This window comes from Oncorhynchus masou, chromosome 4, assembly GCF_036934945.1.
Source record: "Oncorhynchus masou masou isolate Uvic2021 chromosome 4, UVic_Omas_1.1, whole genome shotgun sequence".
NCBI classification, from domain to species: domain Eukaryota; kingdom Metazoa; phylum Chordata; class Actinopteri; order Salmoniformes; family Salmonidae; genus Oncorhynchus; species Oncorhynchus masou.
In genome coordinates this window covers 6,208,045-6,223,103 of record NC_088215.1, presented here as the reverse complement: position 1 = coordinate 6,223,103, position 15,059 = coordinate 6,208,045, and the positions used below count along the sequence as shown (strand labels likewise).

Genomic DNA, 15,059 nt, shown 5'->3' with positions numbered 1-15,059 from the left:
CTTCATTTAAAGTTGACCCGATAACATTAATACTCTGTTGGTTCCCTACGCAAACGTCAAAGGGTTTACAGACTACAACGTACAGTGAATAAAGACATTCTTAATTTTATGCACGGTCGGTGAGGGAACTTTAGTTATTGAACTTGATAGGCTGTAGTTCAGTGACTGTCTTTTGACACTTACAAGTACAGTCATCTATTTGCAAGCTCTCATTACACAATGCTGTCCATGTCCCCAAAGCACCAAACCATCAATGTTTGTATTGGAGAACAGAGGCCTGTGGCTTGATGTACGCTTAATTGCGCCCATTCTCTTCCCACTTCTACTGTCATATTGGACAGAAGGTCTGTCAATCAATTATGCGAAGTTGTTTCAAATTCTGACACACAACCTCCAATAAAATAAATGTTTTAGAGTGTCATTATAAACCTGAGAAAAAAAAATAAGTGAATAGCTTATTTGTTAGACTACTTTTATTTTTTGGGGAAAATGGACAGCTGTTTCTATTCATGGCCAGTTATTTGCTTATTTATAGCCTATATTTTGTTAATATTTCTATGTATTATTTAAATAACCTAAGGCGTGCTCGTTATTGCCACAGCAAAACTTCCAGTTGAGCACCAGATAATGCAACCCCTATCTGCGATTGAATATCTGCGATTGAATATCTACTATTTTTACAGTTATCAAACGCCCCCACCTGGTTCTCCACTTGATGTGGCCCATTCCAATACGTGACCAGTTATGGCCACCACTACTTCCGGGTTTGCACAAATTGGTCAAAGCTACCCTCTCTGCGTTATGCGCCCTGCAACAACACACACACACACGCGCGCGCATTTGGAGACCCAAGCACGGCATTCGCACTGCACATCGGGATCCACCAACACACCGACCGACAGTCGACGGCTCCTTTAAGAAAAACTAAGTAAGAAAATATCACCCCTCCTTCTTCAGATCTCCACTTGGATGGTATTGCATCAAAGAAAACCTTCACTGGAGTTGCAAGTGATCGAGGACACGATGGGGACTGTTTTTGAACATCTTTACATGAATATCTGAAGAATTCCAAGTGAGGGAAGAGCGCGACGAGTCATCATTAATTAAGCAACTTGACAACCTCGATATTGATTGACAGCTTGCTTGTTGAGCGAGACTAGAGTATCAATGTTTTTTTTTCTGTAAGGGGCATTTTACACCAGTCTCAAGCGTGAAGTCGTAGCCGAGTGTCGCTTGTCTATGAACGGTCTCCAGGAGAAAGAGAAGGAGCTCTGTACTGGATTGTGGTGTTTTTATCTATTGCTGGATTTATGCTGGCAGTCTAGCAACCATCCTCTCTGGAGAGACGAGCACAATATTCTTAATCTTGCATTTGGAGTTAGGTGTTTATTTTCCCTCAGCCCTGGCCTCGTAGAAGACGTTTAGAGTCCGATTGGAATCGGCGAGAGTGACAGGCCGATGGCGCAACGGGTGCGTATTGACAGAACTTTTAGCAATGGCAATAAAGCTACAATTGAGACGTGGCTTATTACTGTGCGCAATTCTCCATTTGTATGGCAAAACAAGCAGGCAGCTATGCAATAAGAGGTTGTTTTGGCCCTTTGGTAGAGCTATAAATTGTCAAATATACTTCTGCTACGTGCTAGCCTATACTATTCAGCATTTGAACGTGTGTGAGTAAGAAGAAACAATTGCATTTTCATATTGTCTAAAGAGCTATAGACTGCAGACTGCAAACTTCATCACATAATTCATTTTTACTATTATGACATGTGTTTTGATATTCTGCATTTCATAAACGCAGCATCCGTCTTTTTTTGGGGGGGGGGCAGTGTTTAATGTTTAATGTTGGGGGGGCAGTGTTTAGTGTCTAATGTTGGGGGGGGGGCAGTGTTCAATTTCAAATATTACAAAAAACATTATGTAGGTTTGGTAACAAGAACATGGACGACAATTCACAAATGTTTTGTGTGTATGCAATTTCAGTCTTTACAGATATGCGAATTATGTAAAGAATGTTCGCTTTGTGTTTAGTTTGTTGATATCTGTATTTTTCAACATTTCATAATATTTATACATTCTTATCTGATATATGACATACAAATAAATCAATTCAACATTTAGAATAACAAATATTTGATTACTTCAAAACGTTCTCGAAATATACTCGAAATAGTTTAGATAGGCCACGTATAGCCATGCATGAACAATTAGCCTATCTAAAAATGCCTCTGTCATTTTAAACGTTTCTTTAAGCTATTAGTTTTGTCAAGATAAACAGAACAATATTTGATTTCTTTGAAATATCAGCAAGAATACAGACTGAAAAGTGTAGACATTTGTGATATTGTTTTGTCTAAGCAAGACCCTGTAGTTCTAGTCGCCTGAAAGAATTACGCATACCAAAACCGTTTGAAAGTTGTAGACACATAAAAGTGAACTTCTTTTTCACAACGTTTTAACATGTTAATGATTCAACACTAATCCACAAACAATGAACATTTTCCATTGATATTTAATTAGACGATCAACATAGGCTTTTATTGCCACTAATATTATTCCTACCACTAAACATACGATAGGCTACTATTAGCATCATGTACCTAACACATTAGCACTTATTTTATATACTAATTTAGTAGGCCTAGACTTAATTGCTATAATTAGTATAGACTGCCAACAACATAATTTAAGCTATTTTACCATTTTTGTTAATAGATTTTTCTTGTTATTAGTCTTTATAATTCGTTTTTATTGTCAGTATTATTACATTATTACATTTAGTTTAGCTATTATCAACACAGGCCTTCATTCAAAATCAGGAGAGGTAGCACAACAGTGTCATTGGTTATTATTTTAGAATATTCTCTTTCTTTCACTTTTGACAGTATGAAGACCTTCCCCACTATGGAATGGACGGAGTAGGGCTGCCCTCGACTATGTACGGGGACCCTCATGCAGCGCGCTCCATGCAGGCGGTTCACCTGAACCACGGGCCCCAGTTCCACTCGCACCAGTACCCGCACTCAACACACGCCAGTGCCATACCGCCCAGTATGGGCTCCTCCGTCAACGACGCTATAAAAAGAGACAAAGATGCCATTTACGGGTACGTTTATTTTACTGCCAATATAAAGTGTATAAACATTGGGGATATCAAGCACCACAAATGTGAGCGATGGAAGTTTAAGAGAGAGGGAGGCTTTGAGAAATTCTCGCTAATTATAACCTCTTCTGTTTTCGGTCATTATGCATGGTGCTATATAGGCTTGTTAAAACATATATCTGTTTTGAAATGTTAAATTATGACATTGTCCCCTGAGTTTTCGAAAAAGATGCATAGGCTATGTTTGCATTCGGCTTTCAGTCTAACTATAATGTTATTTTTGCGTTCACAAAATTAACGATTTGGATGTATCCTATTGTTTAGCAGGAGTCAGTGGTCGAGATAGATAATCTGACTCCCTAAGTGTTTCTAAATCCAACTCTCAGAATTAAAAATTGTACATCAAACACATTCTCAAACTACCCTGCCTATACTTCAAAACAATTTATAGGCAGTGTTGTTTATATTTGTGTGCCATAATATAGGCCTATTTTCAGGCCAAGTTTAATAGTCTTAAACTCTATTGAAAAGTTCATCATGTACTTTTTTTTGCCTGAGCTAATCTCACTGAAGAATGTGGCGTTATTTCGTTGTCCTAAAATGTTGAATCGTGTTCTAAATAAGGCACTCGAGAGCTGAGGATGCCATACACCAACTCATTTCATGCAGTAAGACTAGGCCTACTTTTATGCAATTATTGTGCTGATACATTTCTGAATGTTTTATTAGTGCAATATTTATTCAATTTACAACTGAAGACAGTAGGCAATGTGAGTGAAAGTCGATGTAACCCACTTTCTTAGTTTGGGCTTATACCGACTCGCAAACTTTCCAAGGCGGTGTACAGTGTTAATGTCCTCTCTCTTCCTTTTAGGCACCCTCTTTTCCCACTTCTAGCTCTGATTTTTGAAAAATGTGAATTAGCAACTTGCACGCCGAGAGAAACTGGGGTCGCTGGAGGCGACGTGTGTTCCTCCGAGTCTTTTAATGAGGATATAGCAGTATTTTCAAAACAGGTTGGACTTATCTATTTACTTGTTTTGGTTGAAGTTCAAATTCGTTCAAATTCGTATATTCTAGGGTAGATAACAGTTGTGCATATATAGATGTTTTGTCATTCTTGCATTGTGGAAACTTTGTAAGCGACAAACGGTCCTATACATGTGAACACCATGGTTATGAATGATGTATGACACTCAGTGAACAGTGAACTGCTAACACTTTTGTTTCAGATTCGATCAGAGAAGCCTATATTTTCATCAAATCCAGAAATTGATAACTTGGTAAGAACTCACTAGCTTTAGGCCCTTCACAGAAGCAGTATCAAACCTATGAATACATTCACGAATTGTTTACAGTAGCCAACACGTTAGTGTGAATTGGACTTCATCACAGTCCTTGTTATTAATGGTGTCATAGCAGATACACGCTCGTGTATTCGTAATCTGTCAAAACGATTTTCTTGTCATGAAGTTTGTTTGCGTTCATGCTAATTATTTTAATCCTAATGATCACACACGCACACACACACACACACACACACACACACACACACACACACACACACACACACACACACACACACACACACACACACACACACACACACACACACACACACACACACACACACACACGCACGTAATGATAATAATAACGCTCCAAGATGTGAATAGTGAATAAATTGTTTTAATGTAAACGTTTTCCTTCTAGATGATACAAGCAATTCAAGTATTACGGTTTCATCTGCTCGAGCTGGAGAAGGTATATTTACTCGTACCCATCTCATGCACGGTATATTTTATCACCATCGATTGCGACGATGCATAACATTAGGCTATAACTCCGTAGTAGAGGTGTAATAGTGGTGGTAGTATATTTGGTTGCCCAAGTAAATGTTAATGTTGCGGAGTTGATCATGTTGTCATTGATGGATGCGCTTGTAGAATATTAGGCGAGGGCGTTTATATAATAGTCGCCATATTGCTCATGTTCGGCCTGTATTGCAACTTTCATTAGTGAGGAGAACAAGTTGCTAAAGTAGCCTACAGTTCTCGCTCAATTATATACAGAAAATAAGACAAATAAAATAATCATTCATTTTTCTACAAGTAATGTAAAATGTATGTGATGTAATGTAGTTCTGCTATTTTTGAAGCCAATGTGCTTGAATAGTATCTTAGGCCTGTCACAAGGCCAGGGATAGGCTATTCTTTATCATACCATTCATTGCCACCATCTACATTTGATTTCTTAGGGCTTTCCCATATGGTATAGTGCTCACTCAGTTTTCATACATGTTTGGTTGTCCCCTGTGTTTGCAGGTACACGAGTTATGCGATAATTTCTGTCATCGATATATCAGCTGCTTGAAAGGAAAAATGCCCATTGATTTGGTCATAGACGACAGGGACGGTGGAAATAAATCTGACAGTGAAGATTTTACAAGATCGTCTGGGCCTCTTGATCAGGTAAGTTCTTGCCTATTGCGTGCGTATTAATACAAGTGTCGTCTATTAAGTGCATTTGAATTGTAGGCCTATACAGAGAACATGTCGCACGCGTTTTATGCTGTCCAGATCGTTTAATCAAAATAGATAGGCCTATGGAAAACATATAATTTAAGAAATTGTTGGCCTCCTCTTAGTTATATAGATTAGTAAGCGACTTAAAAAAAAAAATCAAATGTAGGCCTAACATTTGACAAAATGACCACGAGAACAAAGTTTCTAATCCATTTCATTTCAAAGCATAATAAATTGTTTCATCTTTTTTCGGACATGAACATTAATATGTTTTGGAAAAAACGTGTTTGAAGTAAGGATCCCAGAAAACAGTTGCTTGGCTTTTTATTATATAACTTCTTGAATGAGTGCTTTGGGGGACTATGGGAAACATTTAAATTGTTATTATGCAATTTTATGGTGTTTTTATGTGTTAATTATGTTCATTGTGCTGCATGTGCTTGAAAAAAAGATGCCATTGATCAAAAAAGGGACAAGAGGTGAAAAGTCAAGTCTGCTCCTTTTTCGTGTGAATGCAACCAAGCCAGTTTTCAAGTCACGTTGCACCCACTCTTTGAGCAAGGCTTTAAGAATATGGAATCCCTTCCTCCGAGTGCCATGTCAGCCACACAGCAACTTGTTAACCATTTAACCCTTTAATTTACCAAAGCAACGAGCACAAACTCAGGCTTCCTTAGCCTATGTCAGCCTGTTGTTGAGATGTTCTGAGTGTCCCATTCACTGTACTACAGGGTTCCAAGCTCTGTATTATAAAATGATCCTCTATCCAAGTCTATGCAGTATTCTAGTGTGAATCACACTACTATATGTCCACTAATGAACACGTATTCCCTTCAGTCCTCTCATTTCCATCAGATAGGGAGACTTCCATCCAGTAGTACTTCTGTCACATCTGCTGATTTGCACTTTGACGGTCATCTTTGACTGTGTGCTGCCACCTGCCAGAGTGTTTTCATTACCGATCAAACACCACGACCACGATCAATGATGAGCGCAGGTCCCCTGAGTCTTATCAGCACTCTTGATTTATGCTTTTGATTTAACAAATTGTGTGGCTCAGTTGGTAAGAGTGTGGCGCCAGCAAAGCCTGTCGCCGGCTCGATTCCCGCTGGGGTTACATATACTAACATGCAAGTCGCTTTGGATAAAAGTGTCTGCTAAATGGCATATGCTATGAAGCAGCACACTCAAGTGTAGCCCCTGGATGTGGAGGTCAACCCAATAACCAGTCCCGCCAGCCTTTACTCTCCCACCCATAAGTCCATATATGGTACAGCACCGGCCCGACACCCACCCTACCTTAAAGGCACTTTGTCCCCTCACCTCTCGCCCAATAGTGTACCCTTTTCACACTTAATCCCACACTTAGTTTCTCTTCTCAAGTGGGGCTGCATAGGGAGTACCTAACACTGATTATGGGTGAATAGTGGGAGGTGGTTGGCGGTGTGTGTGTGTGAATATGCATGTGTGTGTGTTCGTGTACATGTGTGTGTGTGTGTGTGTGTGTCTCGGGTCTTGCCACCCTCGGTCTCTCAGGAGCGGTTCCATTCTGACTGAACCAATCTCTTCAGTCCTGTACTCACTCCCTCTCTTCTATCCCCCAGGCTCGTTTTGTTGGGAGCCCCTCTTGTTGGAGTTGGCCATTGCTGCTTTAACCATTTGTGTTCCGAGCATATGTTCTAGATTACCACAGCCTGACGGCATTCTCTTGGTATGCAGCGTAATACATGATATATATTTTTCATTTTTTTCCTTCCCAAAGAGGACTTATTATTATCCATTTTCTGGTCAAAAACAATTATGAGTAATAGGGTTTGCATTCTGACCTGGAGTTAGCATTGAGTTGGCCACGATGCGCCGCCAACTGAGGGGAGTAGCTAGCCAGTGTGTACAGGGCTGTTTACTACAGGCTACAGTGTTTCTCCTTTTCCCTCCACATGATATGTACTGCATATGATATGGATATGATATGTAAGGAAACTAAGAATGCGGCTTTCGTGCCGACGTACCGAGGGTCTCCATCCACATCTCTTTTAATCAGTCGGCCGTGGATTATTCTTTATGACTAACTCATGTTAAAGCCCTTGGTTTCTACATGACGCATAGACAATTGACGCACTCTCTGTGGTAAATCGCATTCATACGGTAGTTTCTTGGCTGATTGTTGGTGTCATGTCATCCAATCAGATCTCGTGGAGCAGAGACCACGATGACACGGCATCAGTTCGCTCGGCGGGGACGCCCGGGCCCTCCAGTGGGGGACACACGTCACACAGTGGGGACAACAACAGTGAAGAAGGTAAGGATTCACTGATAGGTAAGATAACAGGATAGGTGTCCATCACTATTGCTTTTGTCTTTCAAGTATACTTTCATATCAGTGGGAGGAACGAGGAAGCTATTTTAGAGTTTTGGGACAGATCAGAATCACTTACAGGTAGAAATACTAGAAAGGTATCCACCATTATCGCTTTCGCCTATCAAGTACTTTCCGGTTAGCGAGACAGTGTTGGGACGGATCCGATGTCAAGCCAATGAGTGAGTGTCACGTGTTGTCGAGTTTGGATTGGATGTAATGTTGAACAGAAAGAGAGACAGCACAGAGAAAGAGAGAGTGAATGATGAGGGTTGACAGAAAAATGTGAATGCTGAGCTCAGCCTGGGACTGGATCTGGAAGAAAGGGCGCATTATGTTCTTGTCGACTGAGCGACGATTTATATACCAGCCTCTGCGCCTCTTTTATTTGGACATGGGGAAAGAGTAATAACAGAGAGCAACACGCACGCACGCACACACGCACGCACGCACGCACACACACACACACATGCACACACACGCACAAACACACACACACACACACACACACACACACACACACACACACACACACACACACACACACACACACACACACACACACACACACACACACACACACACACACACACACACACACACACACACACACACACACACACACACACACACACACACACACACAATGCTAGGCTAGCTCCTAATGGTTGAGGTAGAGAAGAAGACTAAAAGGGACTCTCTCTCCTCTGCTATTGACCGTCTTTATGAGCAGGGCTCTTGGTTTGTGGACTCCCACCACACTGTCCAAATAGTTTCAGTCAGATGTGTATCACCTATTATCAGGGCCATTTGCAAAGTGCTGTTTGTGTGCCAAGTGCAACAAGCGTTCAGGGGTTTTGTTATCTCCCGAATACATTTTCAGTTCAGCACCGCCACGGGTGGACTGCTTCGGGGACATCTGTGTGTTTTAACTCCCAAACACAAATACAGTCACACAGCCAGAACACAAGACCCAGAACACAAGGCCCAGAATACAAGGCCCAGAACACAAACACAAACACAAACACCCCTAATGTCCTTTTTATTCCCCATTTGGATGGTTGGGGAATTGTGGCTCCATCAAGGGAAGTATTTGACAGAAACGTATTGGTTGAGCTTCTGTTGGAAAGTGTATTCTTGGTTGATCCCTATTGGGGTATGTCGTCCAGTGATAACCTAACACTGGTTCCTTGCATCTTGTAGATAGTCCTAGAGGACCAGAGAAGCTACCACTGGATAGTCATGGTTTTCTGACTTTTCAGGAAAACCTGATTTACATACCTGAGGAGAGATTTGTTATCTCCCACTTTAACAGAAAGAAAAACTATCTCTCACCTGTAGGGAGGGGAGGTGTCAGTGCCGGGAAAAAGAGGAGGAAGAAAGAAAACAAAGGGAAAGCCGGTAAATAATGTCCCAAAGAAGGCAAACTGTTTCAACGACTTAGTTCATCGCTATGGGGATGTCTGCGGTTTGGTCAAACATTTAGCTTCTGTTCATTTGAGCTTGCAGGTAGCCAATAGAGAAAGTCCATCCAAGACAAGTAGTCAATTAATCTAAATCTTTTCTTTGTGCATTGTCCGTGTTTTGTTGTTTATGGTTGCTTGGAGTTATCACAAGCCTGGCCTGAGCAGCGAGGCCGTTCTTCACAGACCCTTGGATTGGCCAATGGTCAATGGACAATGGTCACATGGCTACCATGCTCCTATAGGGAAGTGCGTCTTGCAAGAAATTACCAGTGGTGGAAGCCTGGTGCAAAATGAAAGGTCCTCTCTCCTCCCAGGCCCCTTGCACCAGACCATGGCCAATAACATGTTGTGCAAACACTTCTGAAAGCTCAGCAATTGAGCAGGCCAGGAGCCGCTGCAAGCGCCGAGCTTTGGCAGCTTGACTTGACAATGTTTGCGTGAAAAGTGCAAGTGGATTTTTGTGCCCCTTAACCTTGACGCTGGAAGAGAAAGGAGCAAGCGGCGATATTGAACGGTAGAAGGGGGAAAAAAGGGTGGGAATGGAATGAGGGCAAAGGGAATAAAAGAAAGAAGAGGGAGAGAGAAAGAGAAAGAGAGCGAGGGTGAGCAATGAATCCTTTGGTTTGGCGTGTGCATGGTCAAGGCTGCATAACCACAGCTGAGTTGACTTCATGTTCAGAGTTTTTTTTCTTCCAGGGGCAACACATTCCTTTGTATGGCCTCACTCCTCCACTGGATGCCAGACAGGAAAGCAGAGCGTAGCGGTGACTTCCCTTTGCCACTACCACTTTCTCCGGACCTCCCCAAGTCACTACATCGCTTTGCTCCTTCCTTCGTCTTTTAACACAACCCCCCCCCCCTCCCTTCACAGTCACACACAGCTGGATGTAGAGGAGGAGGAGGATTTGACATGTGCAGCTCTAGTCACTGCAGAGCGCGTGTCCCCCGTCCCCGTCTCCGTCTCCACCCGCTACCCAAGTTGTCGCTGTGAAGCTCGGAGCCGTCACAAACCATTAGCAGGTTGGGCCCAAAGTCACCCCAGCGGTGGCATATCTCTGGGCTCGAGAACGCTGGCGCAACACGGCGCAGTGCGGAGTGTAAATCAGCCTGAGGGAGCCCGCCGTCGTCCCCCTAACGAGGCCGAGAGCTTGTTTATGGACTTCAGCATCATTTTTATGATTATTTCCACCTTCTCAGACTCTTGTCGGTCCCAGTAGAATCTCACCTCTGTTTTGGCGGTGGAGGTAATGGCAGGAGAAGCCTAAGCGAAGTCAACCTCCCAGCTAGTGAAGTCACCACTGATATTATACTCATGTGGTCAGTAGTTGCTGCCATATGCCTGCTCTGCTCGGCTTTAACTGACTGTCTCTAACCTGGCCTGTTGCTGTTAAAAGGGGGGAATTAAATCAAATTAACCTCATTACATGGCACTTGACAAGAATACTGCGTACGGCATGATTTGTAATTGCATTTGGTGGAGAGGTTAGCAGTTAGTGGGGGCTTTGCTAAAAATGAAATGGACTTAATGGATCGAAGGAAGCCTGGTCCCAGATATGTTGTGCTGTCTTGTCAACTCCTATGATAGAGTTGGCAAGACAGTACAGCGTGATCCAGGGCCAGGCTACCTTCAATCCAGCATTTCATCCAGTTCGTCTTTAGCAAAGCCCTCGGCGTGCCCCAAACAATGACCATAGGAGTTGGCAAGGCAGCACAAACCGATCTGAGACCAGGCCAGATTGAAGGAGCATTCACATCCAATGAGACATCTTGGATTATGAACCCAGGGCCAGCAGTGTAGCTCCCTCGGCCAGATGGGAGCTAAGTAAACATAAGAGGCGAACTTTAGCGGAAAAAAACAGCGAGAGGAACAAACTGGGTATTAAATCATTGGCTGGTTTTGGACTGCGGGTGCATCCCAAATGGCACCCTATTCCTTACAGAGTGCAGCACAATGGACCCTGGTCAAAAAGTAGTGCACTATGTAGGGGATAGGGTGCCGTTTGGGACGCATTCTAGGTCTGTGATATCTTAGAGATGTACTGTATGGATTTTGGGGGTGGATAGATGGTGCTCTGGGTGGGTCATATCAAATCCACAGTACAGTGAGTCAGAGAGTTCAACCCCACAGTACAGTGAGTCAGAGAGTTCAACCCCACAGTACAGTGAGTCAGAGAGTTCAACCCCACAGTACAGTGAGTCAGAGAGTTCAACCCCTGGCTTAAAAGCTTTCTGAGATGTATATTCATAAATCCTTATATATTTGTTCTGGGGAGGTTTGGTGCATCACGTGTACAGTACATGGGAGTGTTTTGTATGGAACATTGAAGACTCAACCTATTCGTTCAGACACTCTCTTCTGATAAATATGTGAAGGTTTCTTGGATGAAGATGTTGATGAGTCAATTGTTTGAAATGTGGAGAGAAATAGATTTTTCCCCAGATCCATCCATATTTCAACTTTAGAGCTTTCTCCTCACATTCTGAAAGACTGTGTAGCAGTAACTCTATTACGGCATCCTGCAGTTTGATCCATATGTTCAGAGCTGTGATAAAACTGTGCAAAAAGGGTAGAATGTCTGAAGAAATGATGATCAGTTGCTGTCTTTTGCCCAAGATGCTGCAGCAGAATTCTCTCCTTTTGGTTGAAAACATTTATCTTTTAATGCACTAACTCAACACATTCAGCTAAGCAAGGCCAGGAAAGCACGATCGCTGGCTAATCATGCAAAATATAAAATGAGTCATTCACAACATGCAAAATGAGCAGTTGACTATTGTCCAAGAGAAGATAGTCGGTTGCCAGGTTGTAGCAGAATGGTCCGTCCTTATTCCCTACACAACCTGGGGAAATTTGTTTAAAAAAATACAATTTCTGAAGATAAACTAGCAGTTGTTTTCTGTTTGCCCAAGAGGAGATAGTCGTTTGCCAGGTTGGAGCCGAAATGTCCCAAACCTCCCTCCTTAGCTCCCCAACGGAACCACTCACCCACACTAACTGTTGCCTTTGTTTGTACAGGTGACTGCATGGACAACGGGGTGGCCTCTCCCAGCACTGGGGACGACGACGACCCTGACAAGGAAAAGAGGGATCGTCACAACAAGAAGCGAGGCATCTTCCCTAAAGTGGCCACCAACATCATGAGGGCGTGGCTCTTCCAGCACTTAACGGTGAGTAGAGTGGTGGATCACCATTACACTTCTTAGAAGCCAAGCAGGTCGACCTCAATACCGAAAGTTATTTTGTAGATAACTTCTCCCTAACTCTCCTGTCAGTCACTACGAGTGAAGTGAGTTGTAATAAAAGACTTTGACTTTAACATTCACATCAAATCAAACTATATTTGTCACATGCGCCAAATACAACAAAACCTTACCGTGAAATGCTTACTTACAGGCCCTTAACCAACAGGGCAGTTCAAGAAGAGTCAAGAAAATATTTACCAAATAAACTAAAGTCAAAATTTGAATTAAAAAAATTATAAAAAGTAACACAATAACATAACAATAACGAGGCTATATACAGGGGGTACCAGTACCCACCAGTCAGTGTGCGGTGGTACAGGTTAGATAAGGTAATTTGTACATGTAGGTAGGGGTGAAGTGACTATGCATAGATAATAAACAGCGAGTGGCAGCAGTGTACAAAACAAATGGGGGGGGGGGGGTCAATGTAATAGTCCAGTGGCCATATAATTGTTCAGTAGTCTTATGGCTTGGGGGTAGAAGCTGTACCGAGCAGTTGCCATACCAGGTAGTGATGCAACTGGCCAGGATGCTCTCAGCGGTGCAGCTGTAGAACATTTTGAGGATCTGTGGACCCATGCCAAATCCCCTCTCCTTGAGGGGGAAAAGGTTTTGTCGTGCCCTTTTCACGACTGTCTTGGTGTGTTTGGACCATGATAGTTCGTTGGTGATGTGGACAGCAAGGAACTTGAAACTCTCAACCCGCTCCACTACAGCCCTGTTGATGTTAATGGGGGCCTGTTCGGCTGGCCTTTTCCTGTAGTCCACGATCAGCTCCTTTGTCTGGCTCACATTGAGGGAGAGGCTGTTGTCCTGGCACCACACTGCCAGTTCTCTGACCTCCTCCCTATAGGCTGTCTCATCATTGTCTGTGATCAGGCCTACCACTGTTGTGTCATCAGCAAACTTAATGATAGTGTTGGAGTGTTGGCCACGCAGGGAGTACAGGAGGGGACTAAGTACACACCCCTGAGGGGCCCCAGTGTTGAGGATCAGTGTGGCAGACGTGTTGTTGCCTACCCTTATCACCTGGGGTGTGGCCCGTCAGGAAGTCCAGGATCGAGTTGCAGAGGGAGGTGTTTAGTCCCAGGGTCCTTTGCTTAGTGATGAGCTTTGTGGGCAACTATGGTGTTGAACGCTGAGCTGTAGTCAATGAACAGCATTCTCACATAGGTGTTCCTTTTGTCCAGGTGGGAAAGGGCAGTGTGGAGTGCAATTGAGATTGTGTCATCTGTGGATCTGTTGGGGCGGTATGCGAATTGGAGTGGGTCTAGGGTATCCGGGAGGATGCTGTTGATGTGAGCCATGACCAGCCTTTCAAAGCACTTCATGGCTACTGACGTGAGTGAGAGCTAGAATGTAGTAGCAGCAAAAAGGGAGGCAATATCATCTGTGTCCATAGCCTCATGGATACAGACTGTTAAAGGGATACATATCTGACATACACAGACATATCGGATTTACAGCTTTCGCCAAAGTTAGCAAGCTAGTCAATTGGCCAGCAGGCACTGAGAGAGAAACACTGATAGGATTTTGCTATGTAGGCATTTCCCCCCCTTTTTCTGTCCAGGCTCCATACAAGGAGAGGCTAAATCGGGATGTCTTGATGGGGGTCAAGGTGGCTGCCAGGACCTACCACTGAACCTGGGTGGCTGCAGCCTGCAGCAGATGGGATATGGGAGAGAGGGAGGAGAGATAACCCAGGTAGAGAGAGGGGGGTAGGAAGAGAGGTAGGGACAGAGAGTTGACCATAGACATTCCAAGGTTCTCTGGAGAGTAAAATGTTTGTGTGTGTGTGTTTGTGTGCATGGTCAGTTAAGTGGTATTTAGAACTATGAGCACAGTGTCTTCCATTTACACCGTATCGATTCTCAAGGACTTGGTAAAGGTTCATGCATGTGGTCTAGCAAGCTGGCTGCGGATGTGTGTGTGCGTGTGTGTGTGTGTGTGTGTGTGTGTGTGTGTACCATGAATCCTGGTGAGAAATGGGGCAGCACTCTTGCCCCTCCAGCAGGGAACCACAGGCCTTTTCTTCCTTTCACACCCCTATCTCCTCCACTCCCTCTCATTACACACACACACAAATGGTATTTTTCCTTTTAATTGATCAAGAAATTAGTGGTAAACGAAAGCCGTTGCCCCGAAAAGCCCAAAGGAGACCCTGACTGCGTCCCAAATGGCACCCCATTCCCTATACAGTGCGCTACCTATAACCAGGGCCCATAGAGCTCTGATCAAAAGTAGTGCACTATGTAGGGAATATGGTGCCATTTAGGAAACAGCCCCCTCTGCTTTTTTTCTGCACACGGGGCTCCCCAAAGAAAAGGTAATTATGTGATAGGGTAATGGGACGAAACCCAGGC

The 15,059-nt window shown here is 43.4% G+C and overlaps 1 protein-coding gene across 2 annotated transcripts in view; it reads left to right on the top strand.

Annotated features, from left to right (window-relative positions):
• Window positions 1-870: 870 nt before the first annotated feature.
• Window positions 871-15,059, top strand: part of LOC135522224 (homeobox protein Meis1-like) — a 35,363-nt gene continuing 21,174 nt past the window's right edge. Inside the window, exons 1-8 of one of the 2 annotated variants that reach the window (XM_064948303.1) lie at window positions 871-1,470; window positions 2,889-3,109; window positions 3,981-4,122; window positions 4,339-4,389; window positions 4,820-4,870; window positions 5,431-5,577; window positions 7,819-7,930; window positions 12,470-12,621. In XM_064948303.1, the coding sequence (XP_064804375.1) occupies window positions 1,459-1,470; window positions 2,889-3,109; window positions 3,981-4,122; window positions 4,339-4,389; window positions 4,820-4,870; window positions 5,431-5,577; window positions 7,819-7,930; window positions 12,470-12,621 (888 nt within the window). In that variant the 5' untranslated portion in view covers window positions 871-1,458. The remainder of the gene's footprint in view (window positions 1,471-2,888; window positions 3,110-3,980; window positions 4,123-4,338; window positions 4,390-4,819; window positions 4,871-5,430; window positions 5,578-7,818; window positions 7,931-12,469; window positions 12,622-15,059) is intronic. The other variant, XM_064948293.1, reaches the window with a different exon arrangement.